Below are 22,597 nucleotides of genomic sequence, written 5' to 3'. Positions count from 1 at the left end.
CGCTGTGTTGTATGCCCTGCATGCTGACAGCACAGGTTAAACAAAAAGCAGGGGGATATGCGACTAAAGAAAGTTCAACTGCGAGTTGTTACACAATCGTTTTTATAGTGCTATTTAAATACATTAGTAATCCCAGATGTTGATATAGCACTGGATAATTTACACTCAATAATAACACCTTCAACTTAGTGGTTAACAAATATGCCCTGTTTAAAGAGCAAAGAACTAGAGATAGGTCTAGTCCTTGGCTCACCTCTGAACTGTCATCCTTATTCAAGTTAAAGAGAAATAAATTTAGTCAGTGAGGGAAGCTAAATCTGATTATTATTTTAAATACCAATATTTATGTGTTAATCAAATCCAGCTTAATTCTGGAAGGTAGTCAATTTGACTGAGAATGAAAATGCAATTTCCCTCCCCAAACGTGTGAATTCTGGTCAGTGTGTAATATCTGATCACAAAGAAACACAAAAACATATGCACAGCTTTTAACAAATATTTTGCTGAGGCCAGTAACCTATTTGAAAATGGGAGCACGGGATCTGTTAAATCTATGAGTAATCCAGAAAGGGATGTCTTTGTACATTCTGTCCCTCAGTTGGCCCTCAAGCTCCTGACTCCCAATGCAGCTACTGGAGCACTTCCTTCCAGTGACTGCAAGAAAGCAACTGGAGAAGACAGTCTGGACCCTTTCTTTATCCCGCTCTCTGCCTTGATGATTTCAGAATATATTACACATATTTTTAATTTATCCATTTCATCAGGTATAATTCCCTTAGTGAGAAAACTTGCTTACATTACTCCATTCTATAAAGGAGGAGATAATAGTTGCCTTAATGACAATCGTCCCATTTCTAAATTGTGCTGTCTGTCTAAAATACTTGAATCAATAGTAAACAATCAGCTCAAGACCTTTCTAGCCAGGTTTCAGGGCTAAACACAGAACCATCTCCGCAACATCTTTCATTTTAAATGATATTGTCATAGCAGTGTGCTGCTCAGTTCATCGACCTATCAAATGCCTTTGATACAGTTAATCATTCTCTGCTCTTACACAGACTGCTAAGGACTGGCTGTGATCATAATACTTGATGGTTCTAAAATGACCTCTCCAATAGACAGCAGTGCGTGAAAATGGGTAATGTTCAATCTGCATTTTTATGGATAACTAAAGGTGTCCCTCAAGGTTCGATTTTAGGACCAGTCACAATTTGTATCAATGATATTGTCCAGTCTTTTAATACCCGTAGTGTCTATCTGTACTCAGATGACACTATCTAATACTGTTGGGCTGACTCCATGCAATTGGCTATTGACAATCTGCAACTTTCTTTAAATGTTCTTCAAGAGGCATATATCAATCTCAAACTTGAGATATATATATATGCTATTCACAAGAGCAAAGGAAATCAATTATAGCAAAGTTCATATTAGCACTTTACATGGTACAGCTATGGTAAGAGTCCCACACTATAAATATTGAGACATCTGGATCAATAATAAACTCACTTTTAAAGTTCATATTGATAAACTGGTTGAAAAGTTGTGGCTGAAACTCGGCTTTCTTTTTGAAATAGAGACCGCTTTCCCATGTGTAGGAGAAAAATAATTGTTGAAACTGTATTACTTTCTGTCTTGGATTATGGTGATGAAATATACAGACATGCTGCTGTTACCACCCTTAAACCCTTAGATGCTATATATCACTCTGCTCTTTGATTTATTATTGGTGATGCCTATAGTACCCATCATTGTACTCTCGACTCTCTCAATGCTTTTAATTTGTGCTCTGGACTCATGGAATAAATATTGATTCCTTGATACCATTGGGACATTTTTGAAATATGCTTACAAATCTAATTGTTTTAGAATGTAATTGTTTTAACTCTGGAGTGTTTTGACCAATGTTGATGTTTGTGTCGTTATTGTCTTCTAGATTTTTTAACTTTAGTAACTAACCCGAGAACTCAATAAAGTGAGAAATGTGCATCAGGACTGGACCCCAACAAGCCCTTTGTGGCATTATTATTATTACAAACATTTCATTTTTCCCAAATATGTTTGACTCTATACTAATTATGTATGCAGAGGTCAAAATGTTGTGCATCGACTGCATGACAATCTACTGGCTGATAAAGAGTATGTGTAAGTTCCTGCAAACAGGATGCGATGACACAGCACAACCTTCACTTTACCTGTAGATGCTCCACTGGTAGAGAGCTGCTGGACCGAGCCAGGCAGGTTATCCATCAGCCTGGGAACAACAGAGGGATGTGTGATAAAAAAGGTAAAAAGGGATGGAATCAAGAGAATAAAGGACAAAATGAGAGAGAGGAAGACAGAGAGAGAGAGAGACCTGAGAGGTAGATTACCGAACATGGAAAGAATGTGCCGTTAAGAGGGGGGCTGAATTCAAGCCAAAACAAACAGCTCTACAGGCCATATTAGTTCTCTCGGCTGAAGAGGATTAACATGGCCAAAAAGGTTTTTCTCTCCACTGCCAGAACACAAAAAAGGGGCAGAACTCTGTTGGAGGAGGCCATCAATGGAAGGGAAATATAGGAAGCTGCTGTAGCGTTTATAGCGGAGGAGAGAGGCATCGAGCCCACATCATGCAATATTACAACACTGAATGTGTGGTGTGGGGAGGGTGTGGTTTGAGCAACCACACCTGACCTGGATCTAGGTAATTGGTGGATCCAGGATCAGAGTGGCTGCATACCTGTTGCTCGGTCTAATGAGCAACAGGTAAAACCCCATCCCCACACACGCTCAGGAGAGGAGCCAGACATCTATCTGCTCCTGGGCTGATTCCAACTGGCCCACTCTCTACAGTACAATAAACCGGTGTTTACAGCCCCGTTGTCTGTGTCTGAGTACAGGAGGTCCCTGAACACGCCACTTGGGTGGCGCGTGGTAGGCGAAAGTGCCACAGAATGTTATAATACATATAACATTCTGATTATCACACTTACAATGATATAATGTGAACATAACTCAGAATTGCAGTAGAGCTTTTTCTCCTCTAGACAGCGGTGCACCGTACATGCCTTGAATCACTACTTATCCATTGTCCCGGGACAGTGGAAAGGATCCACTTAACGGTCTAGACAGCGGTGTAGACAGATATTTATTTTCGTTTGATTCCTACTTGTATGAAACTAATTTATTTTAAACAACTAAGGGAAGGTCACGATAATTGTAATGAAATTAACAAAACAAAAAACCTGTGTCCCATGCTAAATCATGCACATCTCCCCGTTGCGTTCCGGAGCTATGGGACTTACAATTGCGTAAAAACTGGATGTTTTTGTACATATACTTGTAAATAATAAATCTTGTTTTTATGTGGAGGAAATGAGTTGAGTAGGCGGTCTTACAATGTGGCCCAGGATACATTCACATTTACACTGCTAAAAGAATGTGGCCATATGGGACCTCGGAATGTGGTCTGAGCGATCGGATCTTAAACAGCATTGAGGACACATTGGGTGCATTTACACCTGGCATTAGAGCTGTCTACTTGTGATCATCACCAAAGACGCATATAACAGCGGAAATAAATAATGCCACACGATAAATAGAAGGCCTTCAAATAGACCCTGTGATCGGTATTGGCCGATACTGCTTCCAGCGATCGCCCCCAAACACCCTAATCGGAGCACTCTTACCCCTGGGCCACACCAGAAGCGACATACTGTACTCAGTGACATGTCAGCAACGAGAAATCGTTGCGTCATTTGACGATTCGGCAATTTTTTACGGGTCCGTCTTCACTCCCTCTACTCCCTAACGCCCTCACTCCCTAACGCGCTCGCGTAAGCAGCTTTCTCGAGACTTTAAACTTCAAATTGTGAAACTTTTCAACTGTCAATGGGTAAGTATATCTTTGCTTTCATTTTCAACCCTTTTATTTTCATTTTATTCGCATTTGGAGTATGTTTATTGATGTTGTTTGATTAGTTCATGAGTTTAGCGTTTATTGTTTAAATTTCACACAACAGCTTCTGACTTGGATAAAACACATTTTATCGGTAGAATTAATAAAAATCTTTAAATACATTGCTGCTATTGACAGGAGTAAGGCGGTACCGTTTGGTACCGGAGATTTCCACAATATATATGTGTATGTGTATGTGTGTATATATATATATATATATATATATATATATATATATATATATATATATATATATATATATATATATGTGTGTTTGTGTGTGTGTGTGTGTTTATTGAGCCATTTCTGTAATAAGTGTTTGATTTTTTTTTTTTAATCAGTTATTTGCAGTTTTATTATAAAATGAAAAACATGCAATGTTTATATTATTGTACATTTAATAAATCATTAATAGCTAAATACCTTGTAAATAAATTGACAGATTTCTGTCAAAGTATTGTTTGACAAGTCAGTGTCACTACAGCCCACATAGTTGACTCCAAGTAGCAAATAAACCGTCCCGCTTCCGTGTTGCCGACAGGTACGGTATACCAGACTAATCACGGTTATTAAACAACTTCCCAAGTATGAAGTAAACTCTAAAGTCTATTCCTGGGTATTATACTTGTTTTCCTGCTGAAATGTGGGGGAAAATATATCAATTTGTTAATTTAACTCAGTAGTCCACGTTAGGGCCGCACATTAGCAATTTTATATATGCGGTTGATGCATACCAGGCTTGGTAATTAAATATTTACTCTCAATACATCTTTTGAAGGGACCTCCATGAGAATCTACGCTCCAGCCTGAAAGAATAGTGCGGAGGCATAAAAAACTGAGGGTTTAGGAGCTCCGCTCTTTCGCGACGCTCGCGCTTTTGTGGCGATGACGTTTCTGCTTGGTGTGACCTTTCATATTGATTAACATGGCAGCGTATCTTGAGTGTTGCCGCGACGCTGACGTGTCGTTTCTGGTGTGGCCCAGGGGTAAGTTTATGTACGTTCTTGAACCCCTGCCAGCTCAGAGGTCCTTCCTCATTCTGCCACTTTTATCCATCACTGGCAAATACTTAAAGTAAAGTGTACACGCAAGTTATAATTCCATAGAAATACAAGTTACAAGTTACAGAAATACAGTTTTCAAGGTTAAAGTCGGTGAAAGCAACTGGAGGCAGTCCAAGTACAACAAGTTGCCAATAGGTGGTAAACAGTCCAAGGTGAACGATCTGAAGGGTATCAAAATACGGCAGCAAAATACCACAGGATGCTGAAATGTGATGTATACCGAACAGAATATTCTTCTTTTAGTAAAGGGGGAGGTTGCAAGGGGGGAGTTTTATTTTTAAACAGTGGGAAGCCACACAAAAAATACAATATTCTATCAATGAAATTTCATTAGATTAAGGATTTTGACAATATATGCTAAGAATTAAATGGAAGTTTGTTCTGTTAATCTATATAGAAATTTTAAGTACAAGTAATATCAACTCAAAAAAAGATCCCTAATATTTATGGCCTTGTGTAGTGATACATTCTAGGTTTCACAACACTGCTTCAGAAATAGTCAATAACTTACTAACTACAAACTGACTGTTAAAATTGTGTAAATTACAGTATTTCTCAGTGTGTCAGGTTCCCCTTACATGGTCTTGGCCTCGTGCACTTGTGTGGGACTCTTAAGGACGGAGTCCCAGGGCAGCGTCCCACACAGCCAGTGGAGCAAACAGAATCCCAAAATCTGGAGGTCGCCACGTCTGGAGGGAGCTATAGAGGAAGAGGAGAGAGGCAAGGTGGTGGTCTGGAAGATCCGATTAAAGACTAAACAAATCCGCTAAACAAATAGCTGTGGTACACGTCTGGGAAAAAAAATAATTTTAAGTTGTCTACAGGTATTATCCATAATGATAGAGAAATTAAGGAATATTTTAGTAAAATTTTCAATTGGCTGTCTGAATGTTAAGATCTGATTTCAAAATGTTGCTGATTTGGAGAGATTACTTTAAAAAAGTCTTATTCTAATCTATAGCAGTCCAGGCAGAGCCAAAAACAGCAAGGGCCCAAGTCTATTACACAGACCAGGTTAAAAACCAAGACTTGTTTTACATCGTGCTTCCAAACATTATATCAGTTGGCCTAACCATTCAAGTATATTCCACTTTTGTCTCGTACGTTCACCTGCTTTGATTCATGGTCCATAATACAGTTCTTAAAATGTTTACATTGTAATGGTTTAATCTGTTTCTTTATACAAAGGGAAATACCAACTTTGACAACAGAAATTTCACATCCACATGTTTCACCGTTAAAATATTATTTTTGCAAATTTTAAACTGTCTTCAAAAAAGAAATGATTGAGTGGCAGTGTGAGGGGGAGCAGAGGATGTTTATGTGACACATACCTCCTCAGACTAAAAGGTACAATATGGATTCAGGGAGAAGACATGTTGGGTCAGTTCCCTCCGTGGTGGAGCTTATTGTCAGAAACTCATTCCCTGTGGCCTCTGATACGATCCAGCCGACAGTGTAGCAGCTGAAGAGTTGCTAAGCACATGTTTGTTTCTTTCTCCCCACGGTCAGCAAGCTGAGCAGAAAGCCATACGGATCCACTGTCCAAATCACCACTGCATTACTGAAGTCAATAATAGATAATTGTGGAGCACTGCATGCGTTGATATACAGTATGTAGGACATCCGTGGAGTCACTTCACTTGACTATTATTTTCAATTGGTCAACGCATTTTACTTCTAGTTTATGGATAGACAAAGATTGATACAACCCTCCAGTGTTAAATTCTAGTGTAAAGCTTCAAGGCTACTGGAAAGCCACTACTTTTTTTAAATGCAGTTTATTGATCATTGATTTAATGAAGGTCATTCTCTGTTTTTTCTTCTTTTTTTTTTTACTTGTGCTGTCAGCGTGCTAGGCATACAGTATAACACAGTATTTGTATTTGCCATTGCATTTAGCACAGAGTTAGTCTGCAACTTCTCAACATGCAATACCACTTTTTATTCATTCTTCAAATCATCAAGAACTGATTGCAACAACATTGTCCTGTGGGATGACAAGGGCACAACTTTTTGTCACACATAACCGCCACCAATCCCCCTCTTTGGAGAACGGTATTATTATGTTTTGGTATATATATATATATATATATATATATATATATATATATATATATATATATATATATATATATATATTTGTTTTTATATATTTTGATTGATTGGAAAATTCAGTATAACTATCTGTAGGTACAAGAATAGTGAGATGAGTGATTTCGGAGACTGTATATTTTTCTCAGTAATTGGTTTTTGACTATTCTGCTGGAACATCATGTAGTTATCAAAGTATCTTCATATTGAACCTAAAATATGCTAGTCAGGTCAAGGATCATCCTATTTCAGATTTGGACGCTGGAATAGTACAGACACACTCTGATCTGAATGTTAATAACAAGTAAGAAATATTTAGTACAAGGAAATGTACCAATGGGTACATCCCACAAGAAATTACACTAGTTTGATAGTCGGTGCTTTAAGCAGATCTCTTTATGAACCACCTAAGCAAATGTGCATGCATGCACACACTTTATCAATACTCGTAGCCCAAGTCCATTCAAAATGTGTAGCCAGCGGAGTTTTAACAGGCTCAATAATGCAATGGCCACAGCGTGTCCATTGAGAAAGTATGCATTGACTGGCATCGCCAGACTGATCTCCTCCCTGAGCATTGGTCAGAATTGATCCTCCCCAGCCAATGGGCCAGTTTAAAGGAGAGGCACGACTGCTGCTGATGAGGAACAGATTAAATGTGATGGGATTGTAGCAATGTCTCACTGGTGCTGAGATATAGTGCTGTTGAAATAACTCAATCAAGATTTAGGGAATGCAAGGAAACTGTTAAATTAACATGACATCCATTTACAGTGAGTCATGACATGGAGGGGATCCTTAGCTGTTGAGTTTGGATCGAGGCATTGTGAAAAACCACCACTGTCCATTGAGAAAGACAGCTGATGCTTAACAGTGACGTTAAAACACACAAAGGAGCAGTAAGATCTTGATGGTGACAGTGATTGTAGCCTTGATCAGGGCAGGCCCGCCAGAATTTGTTTTTTTTGCCTAGTTTAAAATATATGACTTGAGCATTATAACTGGGCGTCTCTCATTTACATTTGAATTTTATTATTGATTTCTTATTTTATTAAGCCACACTACATTCACAACTGGCATTATTTCCTCCAACTGAAAATTGATCTTAACTGTGCAAACGGCAGATGGTTGCACTCAATGCTCTTGTACCAACCACAAAATTGGCTCATTCCCAAGGAAATTACATTATTGTATGATTTTTAAGATATTTTTCACAACAGCAAGTGGAGTAAGAGAAACTTATATGCAACAATGAAGGAGAATCCTGATTTCTTTGTAGCAGTTGTTATTGCAGGTCTGTTCAATGACAGTTGTCCAGAGGTCCCAGAGAACAGCACTGAGAAGGGTTTATAATTACTTTAGCTTTTTATTTTTTTTTTTATCACCAATGTAACAACCTGATGATGGTTTAAAAGATATGCAATGAGTCTTGGGTGCATATACACCTGACTTACATTTACCAAATCATGTTAATAACAACTGTAAATTATGTACAGATGGAGCACAAAGACTCTCCACAGGAAGACTTCAGATAGGAGTGTCTACTCTTCTGTTGAACAGTCGATTTTATACGGCAATTGTACTTAAATGAATTACTATCAGACAAGGTGGACACAAAAAACTGCACCTGGAAGAGACAAGTGTATTAAGTGGCAGCTAAACATAAACACTTATTATCAAGTTGTTGCACTACTCTGAGCCTCAACAACTTTGAATATATGCTTCTTTGTTCCGAAACCTAACTGCTTGCCCAAGTGGGTGTTTAAGTATGCATTAAATCAGCATTATGTTGAGGTGTCGGATTGTTGTAATAATTACAGAGCACTCCATTGCTATTGAGAGCAAGCTGAATGAGAAAACCGATGAAAAATACATGGGCCACCGGCACAGTAAAAGTGGTGATTCTTATGGCACCGTAATAGAGTAACAATTAAAAAGATCAACAACTACATTACATATGTGCTCTGAGCACGTTTCTCACTGTTCAAAACAACGTTTTGTCCATTTTCCCTACTGTGTTGGATGCCATTGCTTGAGAAATTGCATAGGCCGCATGTCGGCATGTAGTAGTGTGTGTGCATGCTCAAATAGCTCTCAAAAATAACTGTCTGTAGGAATAGCACAAAAACACACATTTTATACCTACCTTGAACACACACACACACACACACACAGACAGACAGACAGACAGACAGACAGACAGACAGACACACAGACACACAGACACACAGACACACAGACACACAGACAGACACACAGACACACAGACAGACACACACACACACACTAATAATCTCCTATTGTTATTCAGATTCCCCAAAGCGTGCTACCGTCACACCCTTAACCCCTTTCCTTTGGCATCTCGTCATGGCAAGGCGTCGCTGGTCCACCGGCCGCCCACCTAACAGTAGTAATTACACCATTTAGCTCTGGGTTCAACTGCTCGCCACTCTAGAGTTGTGTTGGCCAATCTCACCATGGCAACCTGTCATCATGTGCACGAGGACTGGTGGCACGAGGCCAGGGAGGACGCAGAGGGTCCTTGTTGTCAAGTCATAATCTGCATCCACAACTAAGGATTCCTCTCTGACCCTTTCTTTAAATCAAGGTCTGAAGTTAAAAGTACCCAAAAAGGTTAAACTTTTTGGTCAAGTAGTAATTGTGTTCTAGCTGAAAATTACCTCAATTCTGTGATTAAAAGGATGATAGCAGGGAAAAGGTTAAGGAGACCGAGTCAATTCAAGAGACAGAGAAAGAGACAATAGTCCACTATTGCATTTCTACGTCAGTTTTGGTAAGGGAAGAATAAACTGGTGTTTGTGTGGGTGCTTTGTTTGAACTTGCACCAATGACATTCTCCTTGCCAGGCTACAATAAGAACAGTACAGAAACGGACAGATGCTCACACTCCCAACATTTACCTACAACAATACCACAGCAGAAAAGCCCTTTAGCACTGGGAAACATTTTATAATCCCAGAAAAAATAGGGAATTATAAATAAAAAATTCCACATTTGAAAACCTACTTTTTTAATGACCGTTCGGACTTACGAATGCTGTATACGTATGCTGTATACAATACCGCGGTGTATTGTAGGCAGCGGGGCGTCTCAGCATCAAGCATCTCATCGTGCATCACCCATTATACACTATCACCGCAATCACCATGCCCCCTTACCATGAAATAACACGGGTCCTCGCTTATCGACCAATTCACTTAACGGCCTGGTTGCAGGAACGGAACTCGGTCGTTTAGTGAGGAGTACCTGTACTGAACTATCGTGATCCCAAGCCACATCAACATATGCATATGCTGCATAACCAAGATCATGAGCTTGGTTTCAGAAATGCTGTGGACACAATGAAGGTGAAGCCTGGGAATACTTTCCCCAGGAGATAATATACAATTTATAATAGACTATTTTAGAGACAGCAACCCCACCAGCAACTGCTCCTCCCACCCTCAATATCCCCATCTGTCCCAGACATTATCCATGCATAACATTATCCATTAGCTAAATAACATTGAACTCCATTTGATCTTTATGGCTCAACTTCCACGGCATTGTTCAAAAGGGACCTTTATGGAAGAGTAGCATAGAAGCAGCCATAGCTGATAAAAAAAATCCTTGCCAATAAAGAATTTATGATACATTAAAATATAGAAAGTCTTCTGGTCTGGGGAGTGGAACTTGGGACTTTTTGGCTTGGACACCAAGCGGTATGTGTGGTGTTGCCATAACACTGCCCATAGGCCAGGTAACATTATCCCCAGTATGAGATATGGTGGCGGTAGCATCATGCCATATGGATGCTTTTCAGCAGCAGGGACTGGCAATCTGGTCAGGATTGATGGGGAGGTGAATGGTGAACAGGACAGAGAGAGTGATCCTGGAAATCTACGCACCTGTGCCAGAAAGCTTCAATTTAAGAAGTTGGTCTATCAGCCAGACAACGACCAAAGGCACACTGCCAGAGCAAAGCTAGAGTGGCTTAAGATAAAGAAAATTAATGTCCTTGAGTGGCCCTGACAGAATCTTGACCTTAACCCCACACATACGGGCAGAATTTCTATTAAACGTTTTTTATTGAAAGCGGGAAGGGACAAAAATTGGATTTTGGAAACTAAAGGGGCACAAACCCCCAAAAGGTCCTGGTGGAGACGATGCACTCCATATCCTTCAAGACCTGTAAATTGCGATTTGGGGCCCCCATGGATCGGGCTTAGTGTTCCAGCGCATCCGACAGATCAATTGGATTGAGATCTGGGAAATTTGGAGGCCAAGTCAACCCCTGAAACTCTTTGTCATGTTTCTCAAACCATTCCTGAACATTTTTGCGGTACGGTAGGGCACATTACCCAACCGAAAGAGGCCACTGCCATTAAGGAATACCGTTGCCATGAAGGGGTGAACTTGATCTGCAATAACTTTTAGGTAGGTGGTACATGTCAGTAGCATCCACATGAATGCTAGGACCCAAGGTTTCCAACAGGACATTGCCCAGAGCATCACATTGCCTCTGCCGGCTGCCTTCCTCCCATGGTGCATCCTGGTGCCATTTCTTCCCCAGGTATGTGCAGGCGCTTTTGGCGGTGCACAGGGGTCAGCATGGACACTCTGCTTGGTCTGTTGCCACACGGCCCCATACACAGCAAGCTGTGATGCACTGTGTGTACTGACACCTTTCTATCATAGACAGCACTAACTTTTTCAGTTGTATCGGACCAGACGGGCTAGCTTTCGCTCCCCACACGCATCAACGAGCCTTGACCCTGTCGCCAGTTCACTGGTTGTCTTTCCTTGGACCGCTTCTGGTAGGTACTAACCAGAAGCGGTCCAACTGCCGTTTTGGAGATGCTCTGACCCAGTCGTCTCGCCATCACAATTCGGCCCTTGTCAAAGTCGCTCAAATCCTTACGCTTGCCTTTTTCCTGCATCAACTTTAAGAACTGACTGTTCACTTGATCCCTAATATATCCCAACCGCTGACAGGTGCCACTGGAACGAGATGAGCAATATTATTCAAGTCACCTGTCCGTGGTTTCAATGTTGTGGCTGATCGATGTAACTCTCAATCCTTCCTCCCTTTTCTATAAAAACAATTCATTAAATGTAACTTCTGCCCCCTTTCTAGTGATAATTATGGCTACTCCTCTACCCCCCGTTGACAATATTGATATCAACTCCAGCGCAGTGATTATGTTTTCCGGGCCATGCATACTGGATATTTACCTTGGGGGGGGGGGGGGGGGGGGGGGGGTAATCGATGGTCAATGAAAAGCAGGAAAATGTAAGCAATTTGCGACTTAATGTGTTCCCAATATCAGCCGAAGGAGGCAGAGGGCAGTAGGATGGAGAGACTGTTCACATGTATTGACAAAAACAGGGATTTCAAGGGAAATAGGGAGACTTTCATCCAAGATCGGTCCAAAATAAAAAACAGAAATATTTAAGCATGCTGTACTTAGAGGTCACATGTACGGTTGAAATAAACCCCCTGGGGAGGGGGTGGGGGTCATGTTTTTCATTTTCAAACTTATTTTTGAGATTCCACGAGTTGGGTTTACTTGTCCATACACTGGACAAGTATTGGCACCCGTGCCAATTAAAAAAAAAAAAACAGTAACACACAATTGTTTTAAAATAAGTTGAAATTTACAAATGTATTTAGTCTCAATTCTGTATTTCACTGTTAATAATACAGAAACGTTTTTCATTCAGATCTTAACATACTGTATCCTTTTAAGTCATAAAATAAAGAGAAATGGCGTTGACAAATATTGACACCCTAGATTTAATTGGTAGCACAACCTTGGGAGAAAATAACTGCTGTCAAGCAATTCCTATAGACTTACACCTATACACCTCTCTACCGGCGGTTTTGCACACTCTTCTTTTGTAAACTGCTCCAGTTCTCTCAGATTTGAAGGGGGCCTTCTTCCAACTGCTGTTTTTAGATCTCTCCACATGTGTTCAATGGGATTTAGATATAGAGTCATTGCTGGCATCTTTAGAACTGTCCAGCGTTTTGTTTTGAACCATTCCTGGGTGCTTTTTGATGTGTCCTTTGGGTCATTGTCCTGCTGAAGGACCCATGAACTTGGTAATCTTCCAATTTCATGATGCCACACACAGATTTATAACAAGAGGCCGGCGGGCCATTGAGAGAAAATATCCCCCCCTCCTTCTGACTCCCACAGTAAGACAATGATCATGGAAGATCAAAGTAATTTAATAGTTGGAGCTGGCCGAGAGAGCAGACACAGCAATCTCTGGCCGTTTTCCCCTGAACCCTTGGCTGGATCAGTGAGTGCCGGCCATTTGGCCCAGGAGATTTACATGACCTGAAGTCTGTTTCCTTAAAAGGGAGACCAGGCTGAAAATGTATCTTAATCAATGTGTAACCACAATAACATTTTTCATTAGGTCATTGTGCAAAGAACGATACCACTCCCGACTTTGGGGGATGAATAATAACAAATTTATATGTTTGACCTCCCCCGAAACTGTCAGACTAATGGCCATCCAAGGAGGTCACTTCCGGTCCCACCCCCTCGGACTACATAAAACCCCCAGAATACCATTTCATCCGGCGCGATGGCAAGCCACCTGTCTTCCTTTGTTCTTTTTAAACCACGTTTTCCTAACCGCAGCCACGTCGCAGAGACCCTCAGGTACGCATCGTACCTTGAAAGCTTTTTCTCCCTTCTTCCCTCCCTTTAAACCTGGCTGGAGAACCACCGTTTAAAGATCCCCGCTTCCAGGTCGAATGACTGTTTTTGACCGAGTTCCTTTTCCTCCGTTGAAGGAACGTACCAGATCCCCCGAGGCCGCCGACACACCACCAACCCACTGCACGGTAAGCCCATCAATACACAAGAATCCCAGACCCTCCTTGACGTTCCGGATCAGACATCCCACGGGAATACTGAGCTTAGCCGATACATCGGAGCCGATACGGTGATCGAGACAAAGGCGAACCCAGTGAGCCTTGGAACCCCAGTAAAGCATGGCATAGTGATGTTGGGATAGCACGGCGATAATCTTTATTTTATTATTCCGTTTAGATAACGTAGTTGCACCTAAGAGTGCATTAAATACAATCCCTCTGTCACTCTCCCTCTTTTCATGGTAAGGACCTTTTCATTTCCCAAATGTGTGTTTCTGTCTTAACCCGATTTAACTTACCTTTTCCACCACAACCCCTTTACTAAATTAGAGAACTCCATTATTATAAACGAACATGCCCGTGCAGCCATAAACTAAATACATTTTCTGTGTTTTTCTACAAACTGGATGGTGTAGTTAGTTGAAACCGTTGTACCCTGTGTCTGGAGGTCAGCTTGAATCTTTTTTGCAGTTGTCCAAGGTCCCTTCTCAACCATTTGAACAATCATTCGCTCCAATCTTTGTTCAATGTTTCTCTTGCATTCACTTCCAGGAAGGTTGGCTACAGTTCCATGGGCCTTAAACTTCTTGATAACATTAAGCATGGTGGACACAGAGACATCAAGCTCTCTCCCTCTCCCTCTCTCTCTCTCTCTCTCTCTCTCTCTCTCTCTCTCTCTCTCCCTCTCTCTCTCTCTCTCCCTCTCTCCCCCCCTCCCTCTCCCTCCCCCTCCCTCTCCCAGATGTCTCAGTGGAATCATTACCTTGTTTGACCATTCAAACAATATTCAACGTTATCTGTTTTTTTTTCCCCAATACTGGCTTGTGTAGTGTGTGATGCTCAGCATGATTTATAGTCCCACATTCCAAAGAGCAAATGGGGTAAGCTCTCTCTGGCTGCCAACTCCCCATGTCACAATGATTGATAGTGTACAATGTTTGGAACAAGAGGGCTACCAAACATGATCTTTGAAGAAAAAATAAAAAATAAATCCTGCTTACGTTGTTCCATGTGGGATGCGGCATTATTCCCAGTCTGTGGAGAATCATATAGTGTGCACATCTACAACTAAAAACCAAGTGACTTATGACAGAGGGTTGTGAAGTGTGAGGCATAGTCCGGCATCAATTGTCTTAACAGTCATCTATTTAAGGTGTGTTCAACTATATAGGCGTTTTCCCACCAAACAGTTCTGGGGACTCCTTGAGGGGAACTGGGGAGGTCCCCCTAGAACTACATAACTGCAAGGGCCTCATCCTGAGGGGGGCATGGAGAGGGAGCGATTTTGCTGGTCTTCTAGCTCCTGTGTGTTACTTGCCATAGTGTGACTGACTCAGTCAGACGCCAATCAGCTTGAGCTAAACTTAGCATGTTGCTAACAGCTTCGGGTGGACTTCGCGCTTGTAAAATTATGTTCCACCATTACCCTCATCAATCTTCGCACATAGGCTACCGGGTATTCTCTGTACGACTACATGCTGTGTTATCATTATTTTCAAATAAAATAATTTTGTTATAAAACAAGATTTGGTCTTATTTTGGTCAAATATCCTTCCCAAAATGAGTCTTGAAAAAAAAAAGGGGGGGGGGGGGTTCGTCTTATAATACTAAACGTTTTTTAATTCAACACCAGCGTTCTGTAAATCATTTGTTAGCTAGTGAATAAAGTATCAACAAGACTGGCGTCAACTTCACAGCTTTGGGAAAGTTATATATTTCAAACTGATCAACTCTGTCGAACATGAATCAAGAGGAAAGACTTGTGCAGTGTAATCCCCATTGTACTTTGTTTCATCTATTTTGGATAGCTCACCAACTCCATTGTGGGCATCCAGACTGGTGTACTCGATGGTTCCATTGTGGCCCTTCTTGGGATTCTCTTTGTAGTCCTTGTGGACTCCATTAGGGCAGTACCTGTAGGATAGACCATAGTCCGCCAGAAAGACCTAGAACATACAATATACCACACATTGATAAAAATGTGTATGCATACATCAGTTGTGCCAACAATGAGGATCAAACCTTCCCTTAGAACTTTAATAAGACTTGGAGAACTTTTTTTAAATCACTGAAATATAATTTGACTCCAACAATCTCCCATGTGTTCATCTGTGCGTATTTGTTTCTGTTGTTCTAGCCTCCGATTTTTTTTATTTTTACTTTTACACACACTGATGAGCCATCACCATACAGAGACAACATACAAGTTACTTTGGGGAAAAAAAGGACACTTAAAAAATACTGTGCGGATAGATTACAGTAAGTTGTGCTCGTATTCACTTACGAACTAGTAGAGATGCAGCCCCACCTTGTCAGGGTCTCTGTGACCAAGCATTAGATTGGCGGCTTTGATGTCCGCGTGGACATATTCGTTGTCATGGATATACTCAAGCACATCCACCTGGCGAGAAAGAAGACGCAACAAGACAGACACACATACAAAAGATCTCTAATGAATAAGAAGAATAACAACTTCTTAGGAATTATTCAGAAGAGCAATTGCTAAAGGGCTGGACCATATCCACCATGACTGGACAAACTGGTTCAAAATTGTAAAGGACAACTTTAACGCAGTACCAGCTTGTGTCGTTAACCTCCATTACTTATCAACTCGGCTTGAGTGTACCTTTAAAGTGAAAATAAAATTGTGTTCTGAGTTTGTCACCCCACAGAAACATGTGTTCATGACAACCCAGTGGAGAGGAGAGTCTCTGCTTTGTGACATCGTTGGGGGGGCCGGGCGGGGTTACCCGGAGGCACACACGGGATCGGCGCAAAGACTGACCATGAGTCCACGGTCTCCCTGAAGACGCCTTTTACTCCAGGTGTCTATTCCTAAAACAGAATTTTATATGCGTTCTATATATGTGTTTATATAGTGTTGCCAAGTATGACCGCTCTACATCATTGAGACATGGTTTAGCCTCGGTGAGAAACAATTTAGCGGTTTAACGCCACAATTCAGTACTACATCGTTCAGTCTTTTCACATGTTTTCAGCAATTGCTTTCATTGTCATTTATTAGAGTGGCCATCCATCACTTTTACAAATGGAAAGTCATAGAACTTATTTGAATGCCACTGTTGTAGCGTCAATAAGATATCTACATTTGTCAATGCAATCTTCATGCTAAAGCTTTCCTCTATTCCCATCATACTACTGCATACAGTAATATATTATCTCATTGCAATTTCATTAATTCAACAGCGTTTAAGCAAATTAATGGAACATTTTTCCCTTATCCATGCAAGGCCCTTACGTCTAAACTGTATCAATGCAAATGGGACCATTTCACAGAGGTGTCATGGCAGGGACACACGTGTAGCTCATAACATAAAAATGGGATCTGTCCCATTTAGGTATGCCAGGGCTCCAGTATATACAATGTATGTCTACTTCAAATATTGGCTGTATTGTTCAACTGGCACACCTAAATTGTGCAGGCCCAGTATCAATGATATGAGGTGAACTATGTATAGGATCCATTGATCATTATGTGTGCATATACACACACACACACATATATATATACACACACACACATATATATATACACACACACATATATATATATATATATATATATATATATATATATATATATATATACACACACACATATATCTATCTATCTACACACACACACACACACACACACAGTGGTACTTTGACTTACAAGTTTAATTTGTTCCGTGACAGAGCTCGTAATTCAATCTGCTTGTATAGCAAATCAATTTCCCCCATTGAAATTAATTGAAATGCCATTAATCCGTTCCAGTCCCCCAAAAACCACCCCAATTTTTTTTATGTGTTTTTAAATAAGAAAAATGTATTTATAAATAACAAATATTGTATAAAAACATAATAAAACATAATAAAAGAGAATGTAAAGAAATAAACTGGTTTGATAAAGTGTATTTACCTTGGAGATCAGACGACTTGGACTAGCGGAAGATGCTGATGGAGGGTGGAGGAGATAGGCGGAGGAGGTTGAAGGAGTTCGTTTTGTGCTTTTTTTGGTCGCTTTCGTTTGGTGCTACAATTAACTGCTGAACTTAATTGCTACAAATTTATTTTTATTTTTTCACTTCACTTTCGCTTAACTTTAAAAGAAATTGCTTATTCCATCACATGCACACCTGGCTCATGTTTTTCTATGATTCATGCTTAAAATTCAATTGACATTATCCGCATCATTCTTCTCAGCACTTACTTTCTTAGGACCCATGGTTAGAAATATTTTTTTGGGGCAAAATAACTGCACAAAACGCACAAATCGCGAGCACACATATATATATATATATATATATATATATATATATATATGAGAAATAGGGTTGTTACGATTCAACTTTCAATTTTATTGTCAAGATTTGATTCTCCATTTAAACATATGTTGGTTTTTTCCCCCAGCACTGACGGCTATGCCATTCTTATGAAACTACACCCATTACACACAGTCAACAGCTCCCCTACAGCTCTGTTTTCATACCAGCCCAAGACCAAGTTGGAGCACTGTGGCTCTCTTCAGTTGACCTCCGCTGCCCTCGCAGACTTTCTGAAGGTCAATGCCAAGGCGGTCCATGGCCATGAAGCGGTACCTGAATGGAAAAGGCTGTTTTATTATGATGTTTTAGTCACAAACCCTTTATCGGTCATTTGCTAGAATGCTGCTAGAATAATCAAAATCCTAATTCATGGAGTTTGTATTATTTGGTAATTGCTTAATAGACATTACATTAACCGTGTCACAATTTGCAAATTAGAATGTAAGAATAAAATACTTTTGAAAAATCTTTAAAATAGAATAGTTATATAGTATGTTCTTAACTTATAGCAAAGAATTTCAGGTCTTTCAAGTTACTCTACCTCTCTTGTCCATGAAATGATTGTTCTTTCGGTAAAGAGCAATTTTTTTTGAATCCATCTTTTGAATACACCAAGTCCTGAATTGTGTGTGAACTTTTTAGTTGGATCACTTTTTGTCGCAATTGTAAATAAATTTGTGAACCTGTTTGAGAGAAATCAATGTATAAATAACTTAAACAATTATTTCATTACTATTAGCCCTGATTGTAGAGTACCTAGTTCCATTATGTTCGGCTAGCCCCGATCCCCAGTAGGATGGGATGCCCAAAAAGTTTAGCTTCTTGCTTCTTGTCCATGTCTGCACTGTTACAGAAAAGGGAAAGGAAAAAGTACTTGTTTCAGTAACATAAAAGTAATATTTATACATGTACAATCAATTGGACTACTGTATTTCTTTTGTTGACCATAGCGCCCCCACTATCCATCACCCGAACATCAACCAAACCTCCAAGTCGGAAAAAGACTTGAGGTTATTATGTCCAAAAGAAGCAAACTGCTTAAACTGTGTTTGAAAGTTTTGTCATCTATGATAAATCTCTCCCGGCTCACCCTAAGGAGGTATAAGGTCCAAGTATAAATACAAGCGTATCAATCACACAGGCGCGCACACACACACACACACACACACACACACACACACACACACACACACACACACACACACACACACACACACACACACACACACACACACACACACACACACACACACACACACACCGAAGCCACAAACAAAGCAGTGGGCCTGGCTTGTCTTGATGGCGGCTAGCCTGACTGGCGCTCCACCAGGCTGGCAGGTGGTCAGAGGCTCAGTGGAGGTCTGGGCATCATTACGTGTGAGTGGCTTCCCTCTCTCCAAACGACACTGTTCGAGAGCTTGAGCAAGCTCGGGGGGGGGGGGGGGGGGCAGCGGCGGCGGCAGCTTACCGCCACTGAGGTGCATGTTTGCTTTGGCTTATTAATTACTGTATTGCAAGCAGCAGCCCTCTGTGTCCGCCGTCTCTTCATCAGTCAAATACACTCCTGCTCCACTGAGCTGCCGGCTCGCTCGGCGGGCGGTGCTACTTACTGATCTCCGGTTTGGCTGCCCTCTGGTAGAACTTGAGCTCAGAGAACAGTGGGCCATTCTCCTGGTACTCCTGCACACATAGGGAAGTAGTATTGAATTTGTTCAGTCTGATTATCACAGACCATAGTCGGCTGGTAGTTTTAGACGCAGTCTCCTGGCACATAATTTATCCCATCACTGACAAGATATCTACAAGCCAAATTACAGAAAAATCTGCTTTGTCTGTCTCAGATTCAGACGAAAATGGAAATTCCAATTTCATAAGTGTATACAGCAGCGGCGAAAAGCTGAGAATGCAAGGAGTGGAGTTGGAGAAAGCGGATGAGTTCAGGTACTTGGGGTCAACCATCCAAAGAAGCGGAGAGTGCCGGAGAGAAGTGAAGAAAAGAGTACAGGCAGGGTGGAGTGGGTGGAGAAGAGTGTCCGGAGTGATCTGTGACAGAAGGGTTCCAGCAAGAGTGAAGGGGGAGGTCTACAGGACGGTACTAAGACCAGCTATGTTGTACGGTTCAGAGGCGGTGGCTCTGACAAAAAGGCAGGCGGCTGAACTGGAGGTGGCAGAGTCGAGGATGTTAAGGTTTTCATTGGGAGTGACAAGGATGGACAGGATTAAGAATGAGTACATTAGAGGGACAGCTCAGGTTGGACAGTTTGGTGGAAAAGTGAGAAAGGCCAGACTGAGATGGTTTGGACACGTGTAGGAGAGATAAGTTACATTGGGAGAAGGATGCTGAGGATGGAGCTGCCAGGCAAGAGGAAAAGAGGAAGTCCAAAGAGAAGGTTTGTGGATGTGGTGAGAGAGGACATGCAGGCGGTTGGTGTAAGGGAGGAAGATGTGCAGAACAGAAGGTGTTGGAGGCAGATGATCCGCTGTGGCGACCCCTAACAGGAGCAGCCCAAAGAAGAAGACACAATATCAAGATAGCAACAGGCTCCATTCAAACTGTGTTAGCGGAATGCAAGGCTCCATAGGGAATCAGCTAGCCTAGCCTAAATGAAATTAGGTGAATACAGCTTGCCTTCCTAATACACCTATAAGGGATATATCTTGCATCTTTATGATGAGTAAAAATAACAAATGTTTTGTTTGTATTGTTGTTTTGAATGCAGCTAAATTCAGAGCTATTTTTTTAAATATTAACAGTTATGAAAATATCCAACATTATCTAGCCAGGTTTTCAAAAATGATCAAAATGTGATAAAGAAAAAGGATACTTCGCAAAACCATAATAAAAAATACATGAATTAGTCAGCACCATCACCAAGAGACTGTTAGAATTATACAACCTCTTAACATCTGTTAAGAAGGGGTTAATTGTTTATTGCTTTAAGTGTAAAATGGAAAATGCTTATCAAAATGAAATAAGTTTGTGTGCCGAATATGACAATATATGCCAAGTAGGGGTGTAACAATTCAATACAAACATTTATTTTTAACATCATTATCTGATTTTCAATATACAACAATTTAAAAATATATACATTATTTTCGAAGGACAACGTTTTTCATTTCCCAACCTCATTTGTGGCCGCAACCTTTTTCGAAATGGATAAATACATGCTGCTTTGCTTCCTGTTGAGATTTGGTTGGAAAACCAAATCCTAATAATGAAAGCTAGCATCGCAAAGTCATTTTGTGACAGAGAATGATTTCCCCTCATTCATGTTTGTATTTCGTCTGGATTACACATTAAAATTAGCCCTTCTCACCACCCCAGGGGCATTGCAAGGCTTCATGTTAAAACAGAGGTATATGCCACTACATAAGTTGAAAAGCAGATTTCACGTGCTACTGGAGACTGCAGAGTTTCTTTTATGAATGAAAAGCCAAGTGCTTCAATGGACACACGGGAATCCACCCGCGGAACAGACCGGCAGTCGTGAGTAAAGATCCCAGACAATGGATGTGTGAACGCGCGGCTATATCAAAGTGTAAAGACTGTGGAAAAAAAAATGTCGTTACACCTGATCAGAATCACTGTACCGAGTTGAACCCCTTTTAACTTGCAGTTTTGCAGACATTTGGAGCGCTGCTTGTTTTATTGCCTTTTAGTGTTTGTGATTCAGGCAATCGAAGATAACAGCAAGCGCGCACAGCAAAGCACAAACAGGGACATCACCACTCATCGGATGATTATCTCTCGGAAATCTTTCATCCAATAGATTAAAGACCTGTATGACCGTGTGTCATTTGTTTACAAGTTTTGGTGCGCTTAACACAGGGCCGTGTGAACACTAACCCGACCTGATTAAAAATTCAACAGTGAAGCAACTTGCCCTTGAATCGGTCAAATCTAGCGAACTACAGGTGTGAAAGCGCCCTCAGGAAGAAGTGCTGCAATCAGATGTCTGTACGACCGGAGAACACAAGCCTTGAACCAAATGTAAACCCCATAATATATACCATGTCTGGTTTACTTCCTGTAATTCCGTCGAATTACAGGAAGTAATTGGGTTCTCACCGCAATCGAACCACACCAGAGTGGGCTTGGAAGCCGCCTGAGATCGGACCAGTTGTTTTGCTCCATACACAGGTGCGATTACTGCGTTTCTCTCCTGCCAAACGAGTCGTACCGAGGGAGTAAAGGCACCAGGGTTCCATTCAAATAGACCTAACACTGAATATGTGAAAGCGTTCTTAAGTTTCCTCCAGGGGCCTGCATGCAAAG

General features: G+C 40.9%; 1 protein-coding gene across 4 annotated transcripts in view; it reads right to left on the bottom strand.

Annotated features, from left to right (window-relative positions):
• vrk2 (VRK serine/threonine kinase 2) overlaps positions 1–22,597 on the bottom strand; it is a 35,774-nt gene that overhangs the window by 8,815 nt on the left and 4,362 nt on the right. For all 4 annotated transcript variants that reach the window (XM_080016574.1, XM_080016575.1, XM_080016576.1 and 1 more), the window contains 7 exons: positions 19,929–19,998; positions 19,075–19,162; positions 18,483–18,591; positions 16,299–16,391; positions 15,804–15,936; positions 5,583–5,703; positions 2,196–2,254 (listed from right to left, as the gene is read on the bottom strand). In XM_080016574.1, the coding sequence (XP_079872700.1) occupies positions 2,196–2,254; positions 5,583–5,703; positions 15,804–15,936; positions 16,299–16,391; positions 18,483–18,591; positions 19,075–19,162; positions 19,929–19,998 (673 nt within the window). The remainder of the gene's footprint in view (positions 1–2,195; positions 2,255–5,582; positions 5,704–15,803; positions 15,937–16,298; positions 16,392–18,482; positions 18,592–19,074; positions 19,163–19,928; positions 19,999–22,597) is intronic.

The sequence above is a fragment of the Zeus faber genome (assembly GCF_960531495.2).
Source record: "Zeus faber genome assembly, chromosome: 16".
NCBI lineage: Eukaryota > Metazoa > Chordata > Actinopteri > Zeiformes > Zeidae > Zeus > Zeus faber.
This window is presented reverse-complemented; position numbering and strand designations above follow the sequence as displayed.